At 36.9% G+C, this 24,469-nt stretch overlaps 3 protein-coding genes and 1 pseudogene across 5 annotated transcripts; 2 read left to right on the top strand and 2 right to left on the bottom strand.

The window, feature by feature from the left end:
* The first annotated feature begins 1,556 nt into the window (after nt 1-1,556).
* LOC137717572 (ras-related protein RABA2a) lies at nt 1,557-4,246 on the top strand. Its single transcript, XM_068456981.2, has 2 exons — nt 1,557-1,828; nt 3,570-4,246. The coding sequence occupies exons 1-2, from the start codon at nt 1,664-1,666 to the stop codon at nt 4,053-4,055; spliced, it is 651 nt and encodes a 216-aa protein (XP_068313082.1). The 5' UTR covers nt 1,557-1,663; the 3' UTR covers nt 4,056-4,246.
* Nucleotides 4,247-5,515: 1,269 nt separating this feature from the next.
* Nucleotides 5,516-9,241, bottom strand: LOC137717655 (ras-related protein RABD1). Its single transcript, XM_068457079.2, has 8 exons — nt 8,999-9,241; nt 8,792-8,864; nt 8,599-8,646; nt 8,406-8,453; nt 7,795-7,866; nt 6,751-6,906; nt 5,944-6,047; nt 5,516-5,812 (listed from the first exon to the last, which is right to left on the bottom strand). The coding sequence occupies exons 1-8, from the start codon at nt 9,010-9,012 to the stop codon at nt 5,722-5,724; spliced, it is 606 nt and encodes a 201-aa protein (XP_068313180.1). The 5' UTR covers nt 9,013-9,241; the 3' UTR covers nt 5,516-5,721.
* Nucleotides 9,242-15,905: 6,664 nt separating this feature from the next.
* Nucleotides 15,906-21,451, top strand: LOC137717498 (leucine--tRNA ligase, cytoplasmic). 2 transcript variants are annotated; one of them, XM_068456883.2, is made up of 3 exons: nt 15,906-16,177; nt 16,899-20,204; nt 21,075-21,451. In XM_068456883.2, the coding sequence occupies exons 2-3, from the start codon at nt 16,918-16,920 to the stop codon at nt 21,079-21,081; spliced, it is 3,294 nt and encodes a 1,097-aa protein (XP_068312984.1). In that variant the 5' UTR covers nt 15,906-16,177; nt 16,899-16,917; the 3' UTR covers nt 21,082-21,451. The 2 variants fall into 2 exon arrangements, with proteins under 2 accessions (XP_068312984.1, XP_088555202.1); XM_088699076.1 differs by lacking the exon at nt 21,075-21,451 and having other exon boundaries at nt 16,011-16,177; nt 16,899-20,208.
* A 569-nt stretch (nt 21,452-22,020) lies between these two features.
* LOC137716833 (glucuronoxylan 4-O-methyltransferase 1 pseudogene) lies at nt 22,021-23,412 on the bottom strand (annotated as a pseudogene). Its single transcript, XR_015965631.1, has one exon. The product of XR_015965631.1 is annotated as a glucuronoxylan 4-O-methyltransferase 1 pseudogene (transcript).
* Nucleotides 23,413-24,469: the final 1,057 nt, after the last annotated feature.

The raw sequence follows: 24,469 nt of genomic DNA, 5'->3' as shown, positions 1-24,469 counted from the left end.
TGATCTTGGCCTCACAATTGGTTAACAATAACGTGATTCAAATTCACTTTTGGTAAGAATCGTACCTAAAACCTATCACTTTTAAATTCGTCTTTGGGTGATGTGTCATGTTATGAATCGTTGAATTATGACGGAAATTTAGAGAAATACGGGTAAATGTGCAAAAACTAAATATAGAAACTTGGGAACCTTAAAAGGGTACCCTTCAAGTAAAAACATAAAAAGGAAAAGAAAAAGTTGTTGATACAGCTGCAAAGAGTTAACGAGGCATATGAAATTTTGTACCGTTTTGTTCTGAGAAAGCTAGCAATGGCAGGATCCTTCCCCTCTTTCATGTCCCTCCTAGTTTTCTCTACTTGTCAAGGAAAGAGATCTTATTCGGATCTCTTCCGTTAATATCATCAGATCAAGTGATCTGGACTTTCCAAATTTCATTAAACGGTTAAAAATTATCACAACTTTTAGAAGATCAAAACAAGTGGATCATTGGATGAAATTTGGAAGACAATGATTAAAACCCGGATCACTTGATCCAATGACATTGGTGGAAGAAATCCGGATGGGATCTCTTTCCCTTTGTCAAGCACTCCATTTTACTGCTATGCCAGGTGCATCTTCAACTGTCTTTAATTTAGGTGTCGTTGGATTTGCATATATTGCTTTCGAAATCAATATTATAACTTCTCGTTGATGGTCGCCTTTTTATCCTTGATGTCGTTATCTGATATGGACACGGAGTATTTAGATGGAGTGTAGAGAAAACGCCACAAATAAAAGGAGATGTTGTAAAACAACTAAAACTTTATTTTAAAGAGAGAAATTTTAAAAAAATCATCTTCAAGAAATTATTGTAAAAAATTCGCTATTATAGCAAAATGACCAGCTACACTTTAAATTTAGAGAATTATTGTTTACTTGTTAAATATTAAAAAAAAAAAGACTTGTGGACAGTGTTTGAAATTTCTTCTAAAAATTAGAGAAAGATATGTAAAGCGGGGTGAAGATATTGGATAAGCTGTTAAATGTCGTTTAATTAACAGATTTCCGGCTGATTGGTTAATTATCGACAAATTTTCATATGACATTCCCTAAAATTTCATTTTAAATTTTCATGTTTTAAGCAAATTTCTATCATTTCCACCTAAGACCATCGATATCGATATATCCATCGACATTTTCACAAATTTGTATATCGAATTCGATATTTTCACCGACTCCGATATTTTAAACACTAAGTGTGATCCCTGAGTAAGAAGATTATAGATAACATAGAACAATATTTAAAAAATGAATGGATTGAATTTGAATTATTAATAATAAAATATTTAAAATTTATTAAAATAGAAAGTTTAAACAAAGTATTTAGATTACTTGATAGTTTAAGAAAAAAAATTAAAATTTTTTTTTATAATTTTGTTTTCTTTTCTACCATTTCTTATTTCCAATATAACAACAAACCATTAAATATTCAAGGCTATATCAGTCAAAAGACCGGGGACATTTTGGACCTGCACAAAATGCCAACCAAACCCACGTCAGCGCTTTGATTTTCTGTCCGTTTCCACACATCTGGTGCTGCTGCTGCTGCTTCTTCGCTCGTCGGTTTTTTTTCGCACTCATAATTTCGAACGAAATTACAAAGAAGGCAAAAAACGAGAGAGATATGGCGAGAAGGCCGGACGATGAATATGATTACTTATTCAAAGTGGTACTAATCGGCGATTCTGGCGTTGGGAAATCGAACCTCCTCTCCCGATTTACTCGCAACGAGTTCTGTTTGGAGTCTAAGTCCACCATTGGCGTCGAATTTGCCACCCGGACTCTCCAGGTTCACCACCTCTCTCTCTCTCTCTCTTGCATATATATATATATATATATATATATATATAAAGATTACACACACCCAATTGTGTTTGTACTTGTTACTGGACCGGAATTGATCTCATTTATTATGCTTGTTCATAATTTTTTTCGGTCAATTTGGATCTTTTTTTTTTTTTTTTTTTTTTTGAGAAATGCATAATTGAACCGGGATTTGGATCGGTTTCCAATTTTTATAATGCAAAATTGTTCCAGATCTGCTATTTTTCTTGGTTCCAGAATGGGGTTTGTTGAATTCTTGAGAACCGATTCAATTGGGTTTGTTCTTCACTCCCATAGAGTACCCGAATTTGGGATCTGATTACTTTTTTTTTTTCCGAACACAAGCATTTCTTAAAAAAGTTTTAAAAATTAAGAAATGATACCTCGTGGGATTAGATGGATAGTTGCCAAATCCTTTTGCCTACAAGAGAAATCCAAATTTGGTAACTAGATACTAAAATCATCCCCGGCCATCTGGAAGGCATGGTTGGATTAAGGGGTTTGCTCTTGCTTGCCCACCTTAGACATTCTCTTTGCCTTAAGATCCCAGGGAACTCATGTGAGGGGTTGGTCACAGCTTCCCAAGTTAGTTTCTTGGTTTTTTGTGGTGTTATAAATTAGACAAATTGGAAATCATTTGGCCATTTGATAACCATCATTGTCATTCGGCTTTTTAGCCAAAATAATCCATAAGATTTTCATAACACATAACTTTGGTCCATGAGATTTAAAATCAATAGAAGTGGTCTATGTGATTGTCCGCCATTCATTATTTTGGTCATTCAATTAAAAAAACTCCGTTAAGTGGTCCTTGAGCTTTTTAACGGAATGACCAAAATGATGGATGATGGACAATCTCAGGGACCAAAGTTATGTGTTAAGGCAAATCTCAAGAACCAAAATTATGTATTTGGCAAATCTCAGGGACCAAAGTTATGTGCGGAGTTTTTTAACGGAATGACCAAAATAATGGATGGTGAACAATCTCAGGAACCACTTCTATTGATTTTAAATCTCAGAGACCAAAGTTATGTGTTATGCAAATCTCAGGGACCAAAGTTATGTGCGGAGTTTTTTAACGGAATGACCAAAATAATGGATGGTGAACAATCTCAGGAACCACTTCTATTGATTTTAAATCTCAGAGACCAAAGTTATGTGTTATGCAAATCTCAAGGACCATTTTGACTAAAAATCCTTATCATTTCAATTTATCAGATCCATTGTGTTTGTATGCACAAGTTTGATGACTAACAGGTTCCAATTTGGCTAATTTTACCATAAATGATCCATGAAATGAACCTAAGAAATGGACCACGAGTTGAGGTGGCCAGAGGTTTGATGTCCTCATTTTTTCAATGATGTGGATGTCTGTCGGTCCTTCCTTATATGTGGGTATGTATTAAACAGATTCACTTATAAGTTGCTCGAGTTGCTTGTGTTGGTGATTCCCCTTCTTACATTTTCCCAACTTTTAACTCATGTTAAGAATTATGTCTGTGCTTGCTGAGCTTGCTGAATATTTTGAGCCAAGTTGTCCAAAGTTAGGATTGGTCAGGTTTGTACAAGCAAAGTCTCACCTCTATCATCCACCACCTCATTGCCATTAGATCACATTTATGACCTCCCGCAGTCAACAAGACAATACTTGCTTACACTTGAGTGGGTGAATTGTGTTGTTTAAGACCTCCTCTTGATTTTATCAGGTTGAGGGGAGAACTGTGAAAGCTCAGATATGGGACACAGCAGGACAGGAGCGATATAGAGCAATTACTAGCGCCTACTATAGAGGCGCCCTTGGAGCTTTACTTGTCTATGATGTAACCAAACCAACAACATTTGAGAACGTAAGCAGGTGGCTGAAGGAATTGAGAGACCATGCTGACGCAAACATTGTGATCATGATGATCGGGAACAAGACTGATCTGAAGCATCTACGTGCAGTTGCCACTGAAGATGCCCAGGGTTATGCCGAAAGGGAAGGCCTTTCATTCATTGAAACGTCTGCTCTTGAAGCAATCAACGTGGAGAAGGCTTTCCAGACAATTCTGGCAGAGATATACCGGATTATTAGTAAGAAGTCTCTCTCATCAGGTGACCCAACACCTGCAAGCGTCAAAGAAGGGAAGACTATTGCAGTCACAGGAGGATCAGAGGTCAATACAAAGAAGACTTGCTGTTCTTCAACCTGAGGTTGATCAAAATGAGTTTGTCTTTTCATATTCCTTTCTGTCGTGGGTTATTATTTTCAACTTATTTTTGTTTATTCCTATGTCGAACTATAATTTATTTGTTCGTTGCCCGGGTTTTTCCTGTAAGAGGCATATTTATTGTAGAAATACTTAACAGGTCACACCCAAAATTATCATTTTCTACCTATTTACAGGAAGCTTGCATTCGATATTTCGAACTATTGCTATTAGAAACCGTAGCAAGACGTTCTTTGAGGGAGTCATGGAGTATAGGCAAGGCTATGTCCATACTCTAGCTCCGTAGTCATGACAATGATTTTTTGGGTGTGTACATTGAAACGAAAAATAGTTTGCAGTATTCGACCTTTTTTAAGAATTGGGTGTGTACTCTAGCTCCGTAGTCATGACAATGATTTTTTGGGTGTGTACATTGAAACGAAAAATAGTTTGCACAGGCTTATGGCTCAAGTAGTTCTTGTATTCAATCATTTTCCCCAAATGTTTTGCTTTTAGAAGAAAAGTAAAATGGTACAACAAATTATTGAATTGATCTGAGATGTAATTGTTAGGTCGGTGCCATCACCGCCATGTATGTTAGGTCAATTTTCCTCTTTTTCTGAATTTTCCTCTTCCTATGGAACTCCCTCTTGAAACATTTCCAGAGACTCAAGTCCTATTTCCTCTTCTTCCGGCAGCATTTCTCCTTTGAGCGGTATTTCCTCTTCTTTTGTTTGTCGTTTTATCTTTTGTAAACAAGAGAATAACACCATACACAACCCTTTTTAGCCTATATTTAAACCTTGACAGTTTTCGTTTAATTTATTCAATTCGTTGGTAAAAATAAAAAGGTGTGCGTGCAAAAGCTAAAAAAAGTGAAAATCAACACCCTGCTTTTACCCTTCTTCATTCTTCCGTGTATCAGGGCTGACCGTGAGGGTAGGCGTGGTGCCACTGCACAAGGCACTCATACTTGACCCCTATCTATAGAGCAAAAGATGGAACGTGAAAAAACAAAATGGCATCAAACGGGCCTTTAGCATTTTCTTCCTAAATTTTGCAGCTTCTATGAGTTTTTTTACGATAGTTTTAACGAAACACTCACAGTAGCGTTCACCTTTAACAAAAAATCATATTTTTACCTTTCCCTTATACTATTAACTACACCTTTAGTTGTCATTTTTCATTCAAACTAAAGTTTTTTTTTTAACGTTTTGGGAATTTTAACGATTCCTTTTTTTGGGAGTTTTAATGATATAATCCCGATACTGTTCACTTTTAACGAAAAACCATATTTTTACGTTTACCTAGTACTATTCATTACACCTTTATTTGTCATTTTTCATTAAAACTAAAGTTTTTTTAGAATTTTCGTTCGTTTTCCTTTCTTTTTACTCAATATGTTGGACCGGAATCAGGTTCATTAATTTTTTATCAGGTTTGGATTCACTTGAGTTCAACAGTTTTCGTAATCCTGCAAATTTGTTCTTTCAATCGTGTTGGACGGCAATGCCGAAACATCTAACAGGCCTAATTCCATTTTTCCCATAGGCAAGTCTTCAAGTAGGCAATATTTTACAAGTTTATGAAAGATCCACATGACAATTCACTCAACACAGTTCCACAATTCTACGATTTTATAACAGATTTCTTACGAGGAACGGAATGGCTAACCGCAACAATTGCTGTTCTGCTGAATTGGCTGGCTCCTCATTTCAACAGTTCCGCTCGACTTGTTACCAGTTGGTTGGCTTCCCATTCTGCAAAATTTTAAAGGACAACAATTACGAAGATACGAGAGTTGATTTAGTAAGATCAATTTAGGGACGTCTATAACAAGAAAGTCTTAAGCAAGTGATTAGAGCATGAAAGAGTTGATTAGTGGTTTTACTTTTTCTTTATCTCGGCAGACATGGTTAAGAAAGCCTGCTCAACATTGATCGAGTCTTTAGCACTTGTCTCGAGGAAAGGAATCCCAAGCTCATCAGCAAAAGCCTACAGTGCATCAGTACAAGAAACAAAAATTACGCCACAGCAAGCAGTTATTAACAAATCATTGCTATTTACAGACAGCTTAATCGACAAAGATTGTATGTTCATTAATGGAAATCACTTTCTCCAACTCAACATTTTATGTGAATCGTCCTGAAAGTCATAAGGGGTATTTGACCATAAATGTCTTCCCAGAAGCTCCAATCTGTTACACCCGCTCTAATAATGATAAGCACTCGGAGGTACACTTATTATTTTCAAAGAAGAATTTATATTATAGCATTATAATACGCAATAAACATAACCAGACTTGTAACCAGACGTGGGTGAATAAACATAACCGGAATATGGATTTTTTTCCCCTCATCTGGCAGTTGAGAACTGAAGCTAAAAAACAAACGTCAAATGTCGAATGAATATCAATCCCACAGAAAAGGCAACAAATGAGATACACACACACACACACGTTATTTACAATGAAGCATATTGCAAAGCATGAATCAGACTTGAGATCTGAAGCAACAAATTAGCAACAGCATATAGATATATAAGGTAACACAGTACACGCCTACAGTTTAACAGTTCTATGGAACGAGTGATGCTTTTAGGGGACTGAGCATATCAATTGCCCAAAAGTGTGTCGTGATGAAAATCAGCTTTAAAGTAAATTGTTTAATTGTTCAGGCAACCAAACTACAATCTTTACCTTGGCAGTTTGTGTATCGACAACCTTGTTCTCAACTAAATCACATTTATTACCAACTAGAAGCTTGCACACACTGTCACTTGCATATCTGTCAATCTCATTCAGCCACTGCTTCACGTTATTGAAGCTCTCCATCTCAGTAACATCATACACAATCTGTAGCAGTTCCAAAAGAATTAAGACTTCATTTACGATAAAGAGTTAAACCACACGTTACATTATTGTGTAAAATCGAAAAGTTATGCACCGTTAATGTTGCAGAATAGCTTTTAAAAAGTCACTTTCATTAACTATTGACTTCAACATAGAAAATAAAGAAAGATAGTAAAGGTAATATTTCGCCCTTTGATTTAAAGAAAAGAAAATATATACAAAGAGGTAGTAATAATCTACATCAACATTTATCTCAGGTAACTTCATCATGCAAGTTTGATTGATTGCAGCAAATGACTGATCCGGCAGGTCCTTCACAAGGTCCATGCTATTTCACTAAACCATGTGGTCATGCAACAACACAATAGAGAAACCAAAAACGAAAGACTGAAAACTTTAAATAGGTTTTCTTTTCTAGTTTTTGGTTTTCATTTTGCTAGGCATTCCATGTGCAATTCTCCCACCTTCCTCCCACTACACTCCCTCCATGTTCTTGATTCCTCCCTCCTTCCATCGACTCTCTCTATCTCCAATGAAAATTGAAAAAAAATGGAAATTAAAAACTAAAATGAAAAGGTTATCGAACGGGCCCTTAAGCTCAGAATAATAGTAGTCTTAACATTCCACAGGGATAACTGTTATATTTTATGATGAACAAAACAACTGCAGTTACATTTGTTTTACATCATGAATGATTGCATAAGAAATCAGTAACTTGTAAGTCAAAAGCCAGTGACAAAATCATGTGCATCCATCCCAGTTAAGGGTATTGACTAGTACTTCCACTCCATGGGTCCCAAGATCTATTCTTACAATGAACTTTCCCCAACCCCGGTAACCCCCAACTCAAGGAACCAAAAAAAAATACTAAAAGCAAGCAAGCATTCTTACAATTATCCCATGTGCTCCTCGGTAGTAACTGCTTGTTATAGTCCGGAATCGCTCCTGTCCAGCAGTATCCCACTAGGTGACAGAAAAGCAGAATATGTTAACTTCCAACCAAATGTTGATCAATCAAGAAGCAAGAGAAATGGAACAGCCTATTTAGTTTTCCATGATGCATCACACCTAACATTTCCAATATATCCCCGCTGTCAACTTTGATATTTCTACTGATCTGCCCGTGTTAGACTTGATAAACTTAAAGATGTTTAAATTAGACATAGACTTAGTTAGAACTATCCTGTTATATGACACAGATGTACGTTTTGTAGTTGTTTTGGAACTAAAGTTCTGTTAAGCTTAAAGTTTTCATCATAAATGGAATGCAAATAGCCAACTCATAACGTGCATTTACATCAGAAGATTATCAAATTTCGGAGAACAGTTTTTACGAAAAACCCAACATACATACATAAATCAGATACCGCCAATTGATTCAAAACCCGTAATAGGCCCATAACTATACTTTTGATTTTTGCCAAATAAACATGAAGACTCACTGGCCCCAACAAGCAATTGCATTTAATAGAATAAAAAAAAGGAAAGCAACCGCTACTCACAATCTGCAGCTTGACCGTCTTGCCATCCAGCTCCACTGTTCTGATTTTCTGAAAATTATAAAACAAAATATCAACAAATAAGCCATAAACAACAAAGTAAATATACAAATACATGTACATATATATATATATATATATATCAGAATATATATGAGTACATATGCACCAAAGACCTACAGATGCATATACTCACAAAATCAACTCCAATGGTGCTTATGTAGCTGTCAACATAGGAATCATCCTGAGAAAAAAAATAACAAAAGGCATTAATTCGAGCAGCAATTACAGAATAATTACCCTCAAAACCCTAAAATTTATTTCCAAATTAGCACAAACAATTTTCCAAATAAGGTAGAAAAGAAAAAGTGTAAAGGAAATGAACTCACAGCGAATCTGAGAAGCAAGCAAGATTTTCCAACGGACGAGTCCCCAATTAGCAGAAGCTTGAACAAATAATCGCTAAATAAAAACCCAAAACAACAGAAGAAAACTCAAAATCCGTAAGATAATCGAGGCACGTGATAAAAAAAATTGAAAGAAAGGGAGGGAAAATTAGGGGAAGGGGAAGTTTGGGGAGAAGAAAAATGGCTTACTATTCGTTGCTCATGATTGAGCTGCAAATTGAAATCGAAAAATGTTGGGGCAAGTTTCCTTTCGGGGTTTTAAAGACACGAAGAAGGAAGAGGAGTTTTGTCTCAGTCTTTTGCTCTACTTCCTTCCCCTCCTCACTCGTCAAGGGTTTCAGACAAAGTTTTGGAACGGCGGCCCAACGACAAAGTTCATGATTTTAACTTTTGACTTTTTGTCCAAAATGTTTTTCCGGATTAACATAACTTATTACTTTAAATCTTGAGTTTTAAAATTAATATGAGTGGTTAAGATATTGTTCACTTTCAATTATTCTGATCATTCCGCAACAAATATCTGTTAAATTGAAGAAACCATTAGTACAATGTCAGAGGTTGATTTAATTACGAGCTGGTGACCGAGTGATAAAAGACAGATTAAGAGACTTCCTTAAAACTAAAAACTGAAGGTTTCGGGTTCAAAACTTGTTGCTGGTGTAGAAGCCAAACTTGTGGCTGGGAGAGGCTGAAATGCCTCTATGAGTCTTTCCGACCCCTGTAAGAAGTGAATAACCATGACTTGCCACCAGTTGTCCTCCTTTTGAAAAAAAAAAATGTAAGGGGTTGATTTGACAAAAGCACCTCAATTTAAGAGAAATTTGATCAAAATAATTGTCGGTGGACAATTTCAAAAATCATTTATATCGATTTTAAACTAAAGTACAAAGTTATGGTAATCTCTAAAGCTATTTTAAATAACAATCATTCAATTTTTTCTTTCTGTTTTTTCTTAAAGACAAATTTTCTAACTTTTGATAAATAACATTTTGAGACTCGTCTCGGGCATAAAAAAACTGAGGACCCGCTATGTTCCTCACATGAATACAGAGCCTTCGAAATCAACGAAATATGGAGCCATGAAAAGCACTCGTATTTGAACGATGACAATTATTTCTCGACTCTTTGATGTTTAATGATTGCACTTAAAGCCACAGAGAAAAGCCTAACTTTTGAGTTGTATGTGTTTGTTGATTGACTGTAGATGTGCCAAAGAATTGTAAATTTAGTGAAATTGATGATGGTAATGAAACTTACACCACAAGTTAACTAACTTATAATCAAATAATTGTGCCATGAGCGGGGCAATGACTCGTGCTTGATTATTTTCTATGCGTTGCTTGCTAGAGATTTTAATATCATCTTAGTGAATACTGAAATAATATTTGAAATTAAATCGAAAGTGGTTTTATTCAGTTGACATGGTTCATACAAGCTTAGAGACTAAGAAAGGAAAAGAAGTTGAAATAGCTTATAAACGTACATATGTGGCAAAAGAAAGCCTAAATGATCACTAAAAGAGCTAAGAACTAGTATCGCTTCCTTGCAAATAGATCTTATAGCTCAAGTTGATATCAAAAGTTTTTGGTTGAAAAGTTGAATCCTTAGAACATCTTCAAAGGGGATGTCAAATTGTTCAAATCAGCAATAATGGTAACAAATGACAGCATTAATGTTTTATAACCGAGAAGCCAAATCTAATGTGGCATGACATGTATTGACATATTTTCCCCTTGCTGCCAAATTTGACAGCATATTCAGATTTTTTTAGTTAATTATTAAATGTTTTTTTTATTAATTTTTTTATTGGTTTAAAACATTATCCTTTTGTTTCTTTTCATTCCCAATGCAAAGACAATACATATGAATTATTATTTTATGTTTAAAATTTGACATATCGGTTGAAGAGCAAAAGTTTTAAAAAATATCAAAGTGCCACATAAGCCTTCAAATTTAAATTTTAGGTTTAAAATTTGACATCTCATTTAGAGATGGTCTTACCTTTTGCGGTTGTTGTCCCTTTTATAGAGTTCAATCAACTTGATCTTATGCTAAAAGCCACTAGGAGAGAACTGCGGTTCTTCTCTTAATAAGTGCATATTAATATTACATAATTATTGTTTTACCCTCCTTATGTAAATATTGTGTATCAAAAATGAGGGTAAAATTAAAAAAATAAGTATAAAAAAGAGGGTAAAATAGGAAAAATAGGGATATGATTATCAATTTGTCAAAAGGTACAAAATTACTATTTTGCCCTCCTTTTTTCAGTAGTGTGTATTAAAAGTGAGGGCAAAATAGGAAAAAAGGAAAAAAAAGGAGAAAAAAGTTGACAAGGAATGTTTTCTTAATAATATTACTAGCGCACACACAAAGTGTGTGAGCAATGTTTTTATTTTTTATTTTTGAAATGGAAGGAGAGATGAAGAGAGTGATAGAGAATGTGGGAGTGGGCAGTGTTTTTTTTTTTTTATTTTTAATTTAATTTTTTTTAAATAGAGATATATTATGATTACATGTAGGCGACGCTTTGAAAAGAAAAAAAAAACAAAATGTGGTTGTGTGAAATTACATTTATGCCCCATATTTCTTATTCATGTTATGTTTTAATTAAAGGGTTAAACTGATAATTTCGTAGAATTTTGATTGACAATGATTGTTTTATTAATTAATGGAGAGTATTATAGATTTGATTGAGTCTCTGAACGTGGTGACTGACTGATGTCTCCAAATAAATCAAGGCCCAATAATATTTTTGAATGAGAAATGATATTGGCCCATAATAACGGCCCAATGACTATTTTCTGTCCAAAGAGGCACATATGCTGGCAAAGTATGGCTTGATGAGTTGATGGTGGCACAAAGATCTGATTTGGTTCGAGGAGATTTTCGATTTAATTGGCGATCTCTATTTAAACGACGATCAAATTATATAATTATTGTGAGACCCTTTTTTTTTCTTTTGTTTGAGTTGACATTTCCCATAACTTTATTAAATGAAAAAAACTTAATTTTAAATAAAAATTCTTAAATTTTTATAAAAATAACAAAAGAACTTAAATCTTAATAAAAAATATATATAATTTTAATATTAAATTAAAAAAAATTGACGTGCGGGACCCGAGCGTCCTCACACATGCTTTTTATGAAATTTAATGGTACTACTGACACACCCCGACCGAGATCAGGGCGTGCTGGCCGCCACGCGGAGGTGACGTAACCATGTGCATGTACGGAAGCTAATAAAATAGTAATATAAAAAGTACGAATAATTAAAAACTAGCATACAAAGTAGTAAAAACAAGTGCTAGCGCAAGTGAGACACAAGTTCAGAGCAATAAGTCTACAGCAGTCCAAAAGAAAAAGATGCGACAACAGTACACCCGAAGGTGACCCTACGCTGGTGAATGTCTGTCAGAAATGCCGGGAAAGCCCTCTGGGAAACCACCGAACCTGCTAGACAACTAGAACCTGGAGGGGCGCAAAACAAAAGCGTGAGTGGGTAAAAACAAATCTTTTCGAAAACCATTTAGTAAAATACATTCTAACCCCTCGCCGTAAAACCTGTATACTTCCCAGAAAATAACATATGTACGTATGTATATAGATATGCCAAATATACTCAAGAATATGTCATGTCGGAACCTCATAATGAAATGCAAGTGCTCAGGTATAAATCATAACAATAACATATAATCTGGCAGCCGGAGTCACCTAACGTGACCTGTACGGCTGCATATAGAGCTCAAATCTCAATCTCAATAACTAAACCTGCCCACGAGTCGAAACCACCTAAAGTGGTCTGTACGACAGGCATGTGTGTAATATATATATATACGCTCTAGTGCTACGATCACGTGAAGGTTGTGCGAATAATCGCGGGTCACCTACGAGTCAGAACCACCTAATGTGGTTTGTACGACAGGACTGTGCACCTAACTTGGATCCAAGCTAAGCGTGTGGTGCGGGAGGTGAACATCACGTGAAGGACTGTGCCCTACTCTGGGCGGGACCACTAACACTGGGGGTGCAGGTTATGAGCTCTCTAAACATCTCAAACCACTACTGAATGTAAACATGAATAACACTTACCTGGCACTTACCTGTGCGTCCACAGCACCTAATATGCATATGTATATGTATGCAACTAATAATGCACGTGATGATGCATAAACAATGATAATATGGTGCATGGCATAAAACAATTAACCATTTCAAACAATTTCTGGGAAAATAAATGTATATAGGTATATACGGAAAACCAAAAGCCCACTCACTGGTATGTGGAAGGGTCGTAGCCCCCCTGCCTCGAGTGACCACGCTCGTCCTCGAGATACGTATCACCTATATGCGAAACAACTACAAAAACGTTAATTTTAAAGCACCTAACCAACTTCTCGTAATAACTTCTCATACATTGCTCAAATTGGACAAATGAATATACCAATGTGCTCTAAACAACCTCAGGAACACACCCAAATTTTTAGAAAATTTTTCCACCGCCGCAGCGCCCCCACTCGCCGGCCACGCGCAGGCACGTGCCTGGCACGCTGACGGCGTCAACTGACGCCGTAGGGAATATTCCGTTAGTTCTAACGGATTTCGTCAACGGTGTCAGGAATATTCCGTCTCCTTCCCCGGCGAACCTCTGGTACCGTCGCCGGCGCCGGAAAATCGCAAAAACTGTAAACTTCGATATCTCGTCCGTTTCTCAACCAAATTTCATAATTTTTGCACCAAAATGAAGCCTAGGACTAGGGGAACACAACCATACAACGTTTAAGGGTTAAAAACCATGGAATCTCACCTGCAAAACCAAACCAACTCCGGCCAACTTCGAACACAGTGATCCCGTCGTCCAATTCCTTCAAACGAACTACTCTGAGACTCCTTGGGACCTCACCAAGCTACCTACGAGCTTCAAAATTCCTAAAACGTGAGAAATCACGTTTGCATGAATAGTACCCAAAACGGACATCGTCGAATTGACGTGAAAACGATGGAGTTCTCACCTGAAAATGGTACGACTGGACTCCCACGAGCCTCACGAGCTCGAATGTGTACTTAGTTCCTTCGATCTGTGGAGATTTAGTGTGCTTGTGTGTGTGTCCGTACGTTTTCAAAGAGAAAGGGAAGGAATGGAGCTCGGGACAGTCACAGGGGAAAGGGACAGAGGGACAGGGAGAGTGAGAGTGTGAGTGTGTGGCCCAACACATGCCAACACAACACAAAACAGCCAATAAACGTAACGAAAATGAACTATGGGCAAATTAGTCTTTTCACACGTACGTTTTGATATTTTCGGGACGGGCTGTCACAACTACACTATTTATGAAGCTTAAAGGTACTACACAGTTTATGAAACTTAACGGTACTACACAGTTTATGAAACTTAATGGGACTATACTTTTATGAAACTTAACGATACTATATTGTTTATGAAATTAAACGGTACTATTTTTTAAAGTTAACCGTACTACACTGGTTATAAAACTTAACGGTACTACTTTGTTTATAAAACTTAACGGTACTACATTGTTTATGAAACTTAATGATACTATTGTTTATGAAACTTAATGGTACTATATTGTGTGTGTATATATATGTATATAATTTATTTTGCCATAAGTAGGTACAAGTGAAATTTGCATATATGACTTTTATATATATTATTTATTGTATACATGAAAATACATCTTAAGAGATCATAGTACCAAACATATGTTTGTGTTATCTTGCTTTGTAAAAGACCTAAAAATGAGTGTCATAGTTGTTACAATTAGCTAATTCATACATAATATAATATGTATGTGTATTTTCATGTACTTTTTATTATTTAGTTATATTAAGAGAAGGAGGTTGAGGGACGTGCACTAGGCATACATGTTTATATTTTACGTTTTTTTTTTGTCCTTATCATTAATTAAAAAATTATTGCAACAAAAAGATAAACAATAGAATGTAAACATAAACTTTTCTACGTCAATGACTTTGATGTGAAGATCAAATGGGGGAACTGTTAGGATGTGGAGATCCTTAGGATCCTTACACAATGTATCCAGAGAGGATCCTCTTCTTAGTGAGAGCAGCTTAGGGGATCCCCACAAAATAGATCCAGAGATAATCCTCTTTTAGTAAGAGCATATTAGGAGATCCCCACACAATGAATCTAGAGAGGATCCTCTTCCGAGTGACAGCAGCTTAGGCACATGGGTTTGATACCCATGTATTCTCCTCTTTGAAACCGAAGGCTACTTATCTAGAAATCGCTAGTATTTCTTGCCCTGAACGATAATACAACCCTTTGTGCGTTACTATTAAAATGCAAAGTTATTAGACCCGCGCTGGGCATCTGTTTATATTTTATATTTTATATTATTATTATTAAATAAAGTTATTAGATTTTTTTTTGATTAAAATGTAAAGTTTTGAAACTCTTATTATTATTATTATTTTTAAAAGTAATTAGCTGCAAACTAAAACAGTTGAGTGTTTGATAAACTGTATTTTAAAAGTGGTGTGAATATAAAAAGCAATGTCTAAAAGAATAAATAAAGTCATTGTTTAAAATTAAGGAGTTTATTGCAAGAATTAAAAATATTTTAAAAGTTCAACTCCAATTTTCATCAATTTTTTTTTTTAAAACAACCTACATGTTGCTTTTAAAAGTTGTTGTTTAGAGGCTATTGTTTTTAAAATAAACAGTATATTTTATTTTTATCAAATATTTTTTTTACTGCTTAACTTTAAAATGATGCAGTTTTTGTATAAAAAAAATATATCAAATTGCGCCTTAATTGTTCAAAACATTCATGAATATCCTACTTCTCCAAAAAAAGTCAATGGCAAAATGTAATGCCTGAAGTTGACACAAGATAATGATTCATGATATGAAAATTTCTCTCACAACAAGAGCAATTGTATTGAGCAAATTCAAAAACACGTGACGCTTTAATTCAATAATATTATCATATAAAATACTTATACATAACATGATATTATTCAATCGAGAAGTTGCAGTAAACCAAATTTTTTTATTTTTTGGGGTCAAAGTGAATCAAATCTTTCTTCTATTCAAAAACCGTGGACAGCACGCACAGAATCGAAGGAAAAGACAAGCCTAATCTCAAAACTTGCCACGTGGCCCGTCTAGAGTCCGAGTCCCCAAAACCCTAACTTACGCCTCACCTTCTTCTTCTCAGCTGCTTGCTACCTTCTCTCCCTCCCTCCCTCTTCTGCTAATATCACGTCGTTTTCTTCTCAGAGGAAGAAGGAAACCCTAATCTTCCTCCTGGCTTTTCTTCAAGCTCGAGAAAGCGCGCGCAAACTAACCTATAATTCCCTTCCCTTTTCAATCTTGAACCGCAGGTATATTTCTCACCGCCCATTTTTTCTAATTTTTTCAGTTCCAAATATTTGTTGATATGATTTGTACTAGAGTTTATCGATCTATGCATTGTGTAACTGAATAGTAAAGATTTGTTCTTTACCAATTGCTCATGTCGATTTAACTTGCTGATTAGCTTGAATAGGAGTTAAGTGAAGTTTTTTATTTATTTATATTTTCTAATTTTTAAAATTTGGGAAGTGTTGAGTTTCAATAAGTAATTGCCACAATTTTTTTATTAAATTTGCCATTTTAGTTTTCAGTATCTACTAATTAGATGAAATTTGGTTATCTCTGATTCATCGACGTGGTTAATGTATGTGTCTGTGTAAATAGCACTATCCTCTATATATATATATATATATATATATATATATATAACTTTAATGTAAAGCTTCCGATACTGTTCATTTTAACGAAAAACTATATTTTTCCACTAAAAGGTCAATCCTGTTACTATTCACTTTACCCATTATTTTGTTCTTATTGATAAAACTCAAAGTTTTCAAGACCTTTTCATTAGTTTTCTTTATATTTATATGGTGGTAATTACAGGTTTCTATCTTAACTTAAATTCACCTTCAAATTATATGAATTTGGATAATTTACGTACTTTTTGTTTGTGATATGATGCCTTCAAAGAGCTGGTTTGGTTATGTAAGGCATTTTTTAAATTTTTTTTATTTTTTTTATTTTTAACAGTTTCTGTAAGATTACTGAAATGGCGGCTGAAGGTGGTGGGAAGAGCTTTGCCAGGAGAGATCACCTTCTCGAGATTGAAACAAAGGTTCGAAGCTGGTGGGAAGAGAAGGATGTTTTCAGGGCTGAATCATGTGAAAAGCTCCCTGAACCTGGGGAGAAGTTCTTTGGAAACTTCCCGTTTCCTTACATGAATGGCTTTCTGCATCTTGGACATGCATTCTCACTCTCCAAGCTAGAGTTTGCAGCAGCTTACCATAGGTTAAGAGGTGCCAATGTGCTTTTGCCTTTTGGTTTTCACTGCACTGGCATGCCTATTAAAGCGTCTGCTGATAAACTTGCGAGAGAGATTGAACTATTTGGCAACCCGCCGGTTTTTCCAAAAGAAGTAGAACAGGGGAGTCAGGAAGTGGAAGCAGAAGATGCAAATAATGGAGCACCTCCCGACAAGTTCAAGGGAAAGAAGTCGAAGGCTGCATCAAAATCAGGTGGACAAGTATACCAATGGGAAATCATGCGTAGTTTTGGCCTCTCAGATAGCGAGATATCCAAATTCCAAGATCCATACAATTGGTTGACATTCTTCCCTCCATTGGCAGTGGAAGACCTCAAGGCTTTTGGATTGGGATGTGACTGGAGACGGTCATTTATTACCACAGACATGAACCCATTTTTTGATGCCTTTGTGAGGTGGCAGATGAGGAAACTAAAATCTATGGGCAAGATTGTGAAAGACGTCCGTTATGCAATTTACTCTCCACTGGATGGGCAGCCCTGTGCAGATCATGACAGGGCAAGTGGCGAAGGAGTTCAGCCCCAGGAATACACCCTCATCAAAATGGAGGTGGTGGCACCTTTTCCATCTAAACTGAAAGTGTTGGAGGGAAGGAAAGTGTTCCTTGCTGCAGCGACACTTAGACCTGAGACCATGTATGGACAGACAAATGCATGGGTATTGCCTGATGGGAAATATGGAGCCTTTGAAATCAACGAAACAGAGGTATTTATTGTAACGCAAAGAGCAGCACTTAATCTTGCCTATCAGAAGTATTCTAGGGTTCCAGAGAAACCTACTTGCTTAGTGGAGCTCACGGGTCATGATTTGATTGGCCTTCCATTGAAGTCACCACGCACAATCAATCAGATCATTTACACTCTTCCTATGTTGACTGTCCTGACAGACAAAGGTACTGGGATTGTGACCAGTGTGCCTGCTGATTCTCCTGATGATTATATGGCCTTGCATGATTTAAAAGCAAAACCTGCTCTTAGAGCAAAATATGGCGTGAAGGATGAGTGGGTCATGCCCTTTGAGATTATTCCAATTATCAATATTCCTGATTTCGGGAATAAGGCTGCAGAAAAGGTCTGTGCAGATCTAAAAATCAAGAGCCAGAATGAGAAAGAGAAGCTAGCAGAAGCCAAGAGGCTGACATACCTGAAAGGATTCACTGAAGGAACACTTATCGTGGGTGAATTTGAAGGAAGGAAGGTCCAGGAGGCGAAACCGTTGATAAGGAGCAAGCTCATAGAGTCAAATGAGGCAATTGTATATAGTGAACCTGAGAAGCGGGTGGTGTCACGATCAGGTGATGAGTGTGTTGTGGCTCTCACAGATCAATGGTACATCACATATGGGGAACCTGAATGGAAAAAACTGGCGGAGGAGTGCTTGTCCAGCATGAATTTGTATCATGACGAGACAAAACATGGATTTGAACACACATTGGATTGGTTGAATCAGTGGGCTTGTTCACGATCTTTTGGGCTTGGGACTCGTATTCCCTGGGATGAAGAGTTCTTAGTTGAGTCGTTGTCTGATTCAACTATTTACATGGCTTATTACACTATCGCTCACTTTTTACACAATGGAGACATGTATGGTCCCAGCAAATCTGCAATTCAACCTGAACAAATGACTGATGAGGTCTGGGAGTATATTTTCTGTGATGGCCCATATCCTGAATCATCTAACATATCGTCATCCATCCTTAATAAGATGAAGCAGGAGTTTGAGTATTGGTATCCTTTTGATCTTCGAGTGTCTGGCAAGGATCTAATCCAAAATCATTTAACCTTCTGCATTTACAACCATGCGGCAATTATGCCCAAGAAGCACTGGCCTCGTGGCTTTAGATGCAATGGGCACATCATGCTAAATGCTGAGAAGATGTCTAAGTCCACAGGGAACTTTAGGACCATTCGCCAGGCAATTGAGGAATTTTCTGCTGATGCCACGCGATTCTCATTGGCTGATGCTGGAGATGGTGTTGATGATGCAAATTTCGTATTTGAGACTGCAAATGCTGCTATACTAAAGCTAACTAAAGAGATTGCATGGATGGAAGAAGTTTTAGCCGCAGAATCCTCTTTGAGAATAGGTCCTCCTTCTACTTATGCTGACAGGGTCTTTTTGAATGAGATAAATATTGCTGTGAACAGGACTGAGCAGAATTACCGGGATTACATGTTCCGAGATGCACTCAAGACTGGGTTTTACGATCTTCAGGCTTCTAGGGATGAGTACAGGCTTTCATGTGGTTCTGGGGGCATGAACCGTGAATTGCTGTGGCATTTTATGGACGCACAGACACGTCTTATTACTCCAATCTGTCCGCACTATGCAGAATATGTCTGGAGGGAACTTTTGAAGAAGGAAGGGTTTGTGGTCAATGCAGGATGGCCTGTGTCTGATTCTCCAGATCTGACCCTCCATAATGCCAACAAGTATTTGCAACATTCCATTGTTGTAATGAGGAAGCTTCTTGAAAAGCAAACTTCAGGCTCAACGAAAGCCAATAAGAAGGGTCCTCCAGTTAAAGCATCGACAGAAACCAAAAGGTTGATTGGTTTAATATATGTAAATGAGCAATTCGATGGATGGAAGGCGGAGTGTTTGAGGATACTACAGAGTAACTTTGACAGTGATACTTGCACTTTTGCTCCAGACAAGGTAATTTTGGAGGCTTTGCAGAGTTGTTCAATTGGTCAGAGTAAAGATTTTAGACAAACCCAAAAGCTTTGTATGCCTTTCTTGAGGTTCAAGAAGGATGAGGCAGTTACTCTTGGGCCCCATGCCTTAGACTTGAAGCTACCATTCGGAGAGATGGAGGTCCTTCAGGAGAACTTGGACTTAATTAAGAGACAAGTGAAGGTGGACACTAAGGGACAGGGACAAATCGAGCTTGAAGAAGTAGAAGTTCTGTCTGGTACCGACCCCGATGCTCTTGCTAAAGCTGGTTCACTTGCTAAATTAATAGAGCAGAATCCGCCATCCCCTGGAAGCCCAACTGCCATCTTCTTGACCCGGTAATTATAAACTATTTGGTACATATGTGCAATTTACATAAAGCATTTACACACAGAGACTTCCGGTCAGGTTTTTTCAACTCAACAAAGGACTTTCAAGTTTCAACTGTTCATAATTTATTTCGACATCTGCATATTACATAAGCACACAAACACACATTGACAACCAAATTGTACTTTATTTTTTCGGTTATAATTTTGCAATCACTCTCTTGTGCTGCATTTATTTGCTGGTGGATGGAGGAAAATTACTTTATATATGATAAACCCTCTACTAGAGATGAGGATTTAATTTTTCCATACCCCACCTTGTAATGTCATAAACCAGATTGGAAGAACCAATAAAAGAAAACTTGTTTACAGATCTTTATTGTGCCACATTGTGTGCTATCTGGAGGCAATTTTGATTCGGGGTTTCAGGCATGTTAGCTGTCACGGTGGTGTAGATATGTTTGATTAACTTTTTTAGCAGAAATTTGTAATGTGTCACATCATGTTGCACTGGTATAGATATGTTATTAGTGAAAATAAGTCTTGTTCTGTTGGTCATCATTTGTTAGGTGTGTCTGAATGAGTTTGTGTTTGAAGTATAATGTAAATTTTGGTAGCAGTTCGATTTTATGTTGTGCAATTTTCAACTGGAGTCTGGAGGCAATTGTTTGTTTTACTGGGTTTTGAGACTAATATCCTTGGTGTTATTCATTAGTGTGCAGTATGCATACTTGGTTTCTTCTTTGCAAGATTTTTGTTGATTACGATCAAACTCTTATTTTTGCTGATATTGATAGTAAAAGGTATTGTGCTATACTACATCTGATTTTTGTATTCTGATCTACGGCGTTATCTCATTTCTGTTTCTTCTCTCCATAGGTCATAACTCCGCTCTCAAACACTGGCAACGAACAATTTAGCCGGCTTGGAAGATGATACTTTTGCTTGACAAGGAACTAGAGTGATTGCAGAAAGGCCCTCCGCCGTCATAGTATATCTGGAATTTTAAGTTACATGCTGAAGATAACACTTATCGGACTTCTCCAATGAACTGGGTGAGGTTTTCTGAGAGTGACGTCTCGTATTTGAATTTTTGAATATCAGATTTTAGTTGTGTTTAAGATTTTGAAATGTTTGATTGTGTTCTGTTTCAGCATATTGTAGACTTACTTTATATCTTCAACAGATGGATACAACTTTTGCTTTGAAATTCTTTTTAGCCGACGTCACTTAATGAGAAAAGGCTTTGTTGTTGTACTGTGTCAGTTTAATCGTTGCGTCTTGTCTAGTATATACTAATTATACACTGAATCTGAGCCAAGCTGGTTTTGCAAACTTAGAAAGAACCGTGTCATAACCGATGAATCACAACTCTCATGTTCTTCGTCATCCTACACTTGTTTTTGTTCTTGCAATATGAGCCGGGGCATCTAAGAAACCTTTAAATGGATGGAATCGAATTGAGACAATACAAGAAACAGTATGAAACATGAATTACCTAAAAACTTTCAACTTTTTGGTGTGATTTCAAGTTAGTCTCAACATTTTCAAACATTTCAAAAGAATAATGGACAAATCTCATAATTTGCGTAAACATGTGGATTCCCTACCATTAATTAAATAGGTCCTGATGGAGGCCAAACCTCAAAACACTCTTCTGAAACCCTAACCTCTTACCGTCTGAAGTGCACTTAGGTTGCAGACTCAAACAACAATCGTGGCGACACGGCTTGGAGATTGCTATTTGAAATTGTTTTAGAAGGGGAGGGCATGATGGCAACATAACATTAGACTAAAATTGACTAATATAAAAACTGATGATTAATTAATAAAGAAAAAGCCCTCTTTCGTTTTTCTGTAGTAATATTATACAATAGAAGAAAGAAAAAAATCTGATTATTTAAAAAAAAAAAAAAAACCCAGATTAAAGAAACAGAAAAACAAGAAAAATTTAGCAGAAGAATGAGCGAGGCTTTCAGTCGCGAGGCTGTCGGCGAAACTTTTACATTTGAGGATTGTTCCAACTGCAGAGGTGGAAGAAGGAGAAGGAAATGTTTCAGATGACCGTACTTGCGGATTTGTGATTTGGAATGTTTGAAAATGTTGAGATTAATTTGGAATCCCGTCAGGAGATTGGAGGGTTTTAGATACTTAATCCGACAAAAAAAAAAAAAAAAAACAAAACAAAACACATGAAGTATTTACTCAGGGCAAAAGGGCCTGTCGGAAGCATCCCTGTGACTAGGAATGTTGAAGTGCCTCAACCTCCCTACTTGTTTTTTCATGTACCCTTCGCAAAGGAAAGCCTTGGAGAACTTGTCTTCCACATCCCTATTCACATCATGCACAAACACATCAGTCTCTCCCTCCACTTTGTTCCTGGCCATCATCCCAGCCGTGTAGATGGCACTCATCCTCCCCGGTGCTCCATCGTGATACCCTGTGGGTGCATCCACCATGATCAAATCCCATTTGATCTCATACACTTCACTGGGCAACCCCTTGAGTGCCAGCTGGCACATGCTATACCTAGGATCACCAACTGCACTGCACTCAGGCCCCTTCCCAACTCCTAGGAGATCGTTAGCCTCGTTCACTTTGCTATCATATGTGACATGGTACGATTCCAATGCGGGGAAACGGCGCTGGATTTGCTTGATCCACGACTCGTCTTCTTCGAGGAAAATGGTGCGTCCGCCGTGGTTGAGGGAAGTCCACATGAGGCTGTCGTGGCCTAGGCCGAAGACGAGGAAGTTGCATGGAGATTTCTTGTCCAAGACCTTTGATGTGACGGAGATTTCTTTTAGGGTTTGTTGTGGGGTGATGGTGGAGGTTGTGTAGTGGATCAGGGCTTTGGCTAGGGAGGTCGGGATCTTGTTGCAAGTCATTGTGGAGTCACAACTAGTTGATTTTTCGTGATCGTCTTCCGCTTCTTTCACCGGAATGGTGGATTTTTCATCGGACGAAGCTCGTGATGAATCAAAACTTGACCTGAGGACAAAGATGACAACAAAGGCGAGGAAAACTCCAAGGATGAGGAGCTTAACATTGAGAATTGGATGGGTTTTGGTTCTCATGTTTTGGCTGCAGGTTATATTTGTTTTTTTTGTGTGTGTGTTCTTGATCAGCATGAGAGGTTGGAACCCTAAACCATATATATCTACATATACAGACACACACACATATGTATATATATGTAACGGTTTTGATTAATTTGGTAAGTGAGTTGGAGGAAGAAAGGGACTGAGTTGATGAGGAGGTGCTACGTTGTAGCACTAGCATTGGATGCTTAAACATGAAGGGAAGGAAGTTGGTTCGGATGCTTAATTGATGAAGACATAAGAGCTGCTAGGTTTAGGATTCTTGGTGAAGCAACGGGAACAAGTTAAGGTTGGTAGATCTACGAGTTCGATTGGTTGCAGGTCTCAATTGTTTGGCTATTTTTAAATCCGTCAGAGATTTGTTTAGTGCCTGCTTAATTTCCTCAGTTTTGATACAGCACTTTGTAACGTTATTAGGTTTTAGTTATGGAGGCGCTCCAATAAGGTACCATACACATGTAGGAGAGACTTTTCAGTGTGTCCGGAACACGGACACATACGCCTTATGTCATTATATAAGTGGAAATACTTGAAAATCTCTCCACAAGGTAGGATCCATTTTCTTAGTGCTTGCTTACCCTCCTTAATCTTGGTGTAGCGTTATTCCGGTCTAGATTCGTGCCACACGTTTAACAAACTAACCATTATCAGTTCATGCATTTATTTTATTTTTTTTGAGAAAAAGGAAAATAATAAAATCAATTAGTAAACTTACCATTTACTCTTTCTTTAATTTAACCCTCATTAAATTAATTGATTAGAATCTTAAATTGCCAAATATACTTTTCTTATATAATGTTTTTGTTTATTGGATTTGTAACAAGCACCTTAGTGGATCTCATGCCTCGTGGTTTTATTAAGTTTTTTCGACTTTATGGCTTATTTTAAGGCAATTATTGGCACCTTTTTAAATATAATTGTTATCTCATGAAGATGCAGGTTTTTTTATTCGATCTCAAAGTGGTTAGCCCTTGATTTCTGGAGCTAAGCCTCCTGGACCTTCTAATGTGCTCTTGGCGGAAGCTACAACACTGCATCTTGGTCTTTCACAAGCTATCAGGGCGGGGCATAAAAACATTGTTATATTATCTAGACTAAGGGAGTGAGGGAGTAAGCTAAACCTCACAATGAGCTAGCAATAATGTAGTTCAAATTCGCATTTGTCAAGAATCG

Source organism: Pyrus communis, chromosome 8, assembly GCF_041283825.1.
Source record: "Pyrus communis isolate YQ-2024b chromosome 8, ASM4128382v1, whole genome shotgun sequence".
Lineage (NCBI taxonomy): Eukaryota > Viridiplantae > Streptophyta > Magnoliopsida > Rosales > Rosaceae > Pyrus > Pyrus communis.
This window is presented reverse-complemented; position numbering and strand designations above follow the sequence as displayed.

Excerpts from the sequence above, each read along its gene's own strand:
- LOC137717655 (XM_068457079.2), bottom strand. Across the intron at positions 8,454-8,598 it reads GCACCATTGGAGTTGATTTT|AAAATCAGAACAGTGGAGCT; the intron begins GTGAGTATATGC and ends TATAATTTTCAG. Across the intron at positions 6,907-7,794 it reads GAGGAGCACATGGGATAATT|ATTGTGTATGATGTTACTGA; the intron begins GTAAGAATGCTT and ends GAACTGCTACAG.
- LOC137717498 (XM_068456883.2), top strand. The coding sequence starts at position 16,918 with ATGGCGGCTGAAGGTGGTGGGAAGAGCTTTGCCAGGAGAGATCACCTT.
- LOC137717572 (XM_068456981.2), top strand. The coding sequence starts at position 1,664 with ATGGCGAGAAGGCCGGACGATGAATATGATTACTTATTCAAAGTGGTA. Across the intron at positions 1,829-3,569 it reads TTGCCACCCGGACTCTCCAG|GTTGAGGGGAGAACTGTGAA; the intron begins GTTCACCACCTC and ends TGATTTTATCAG.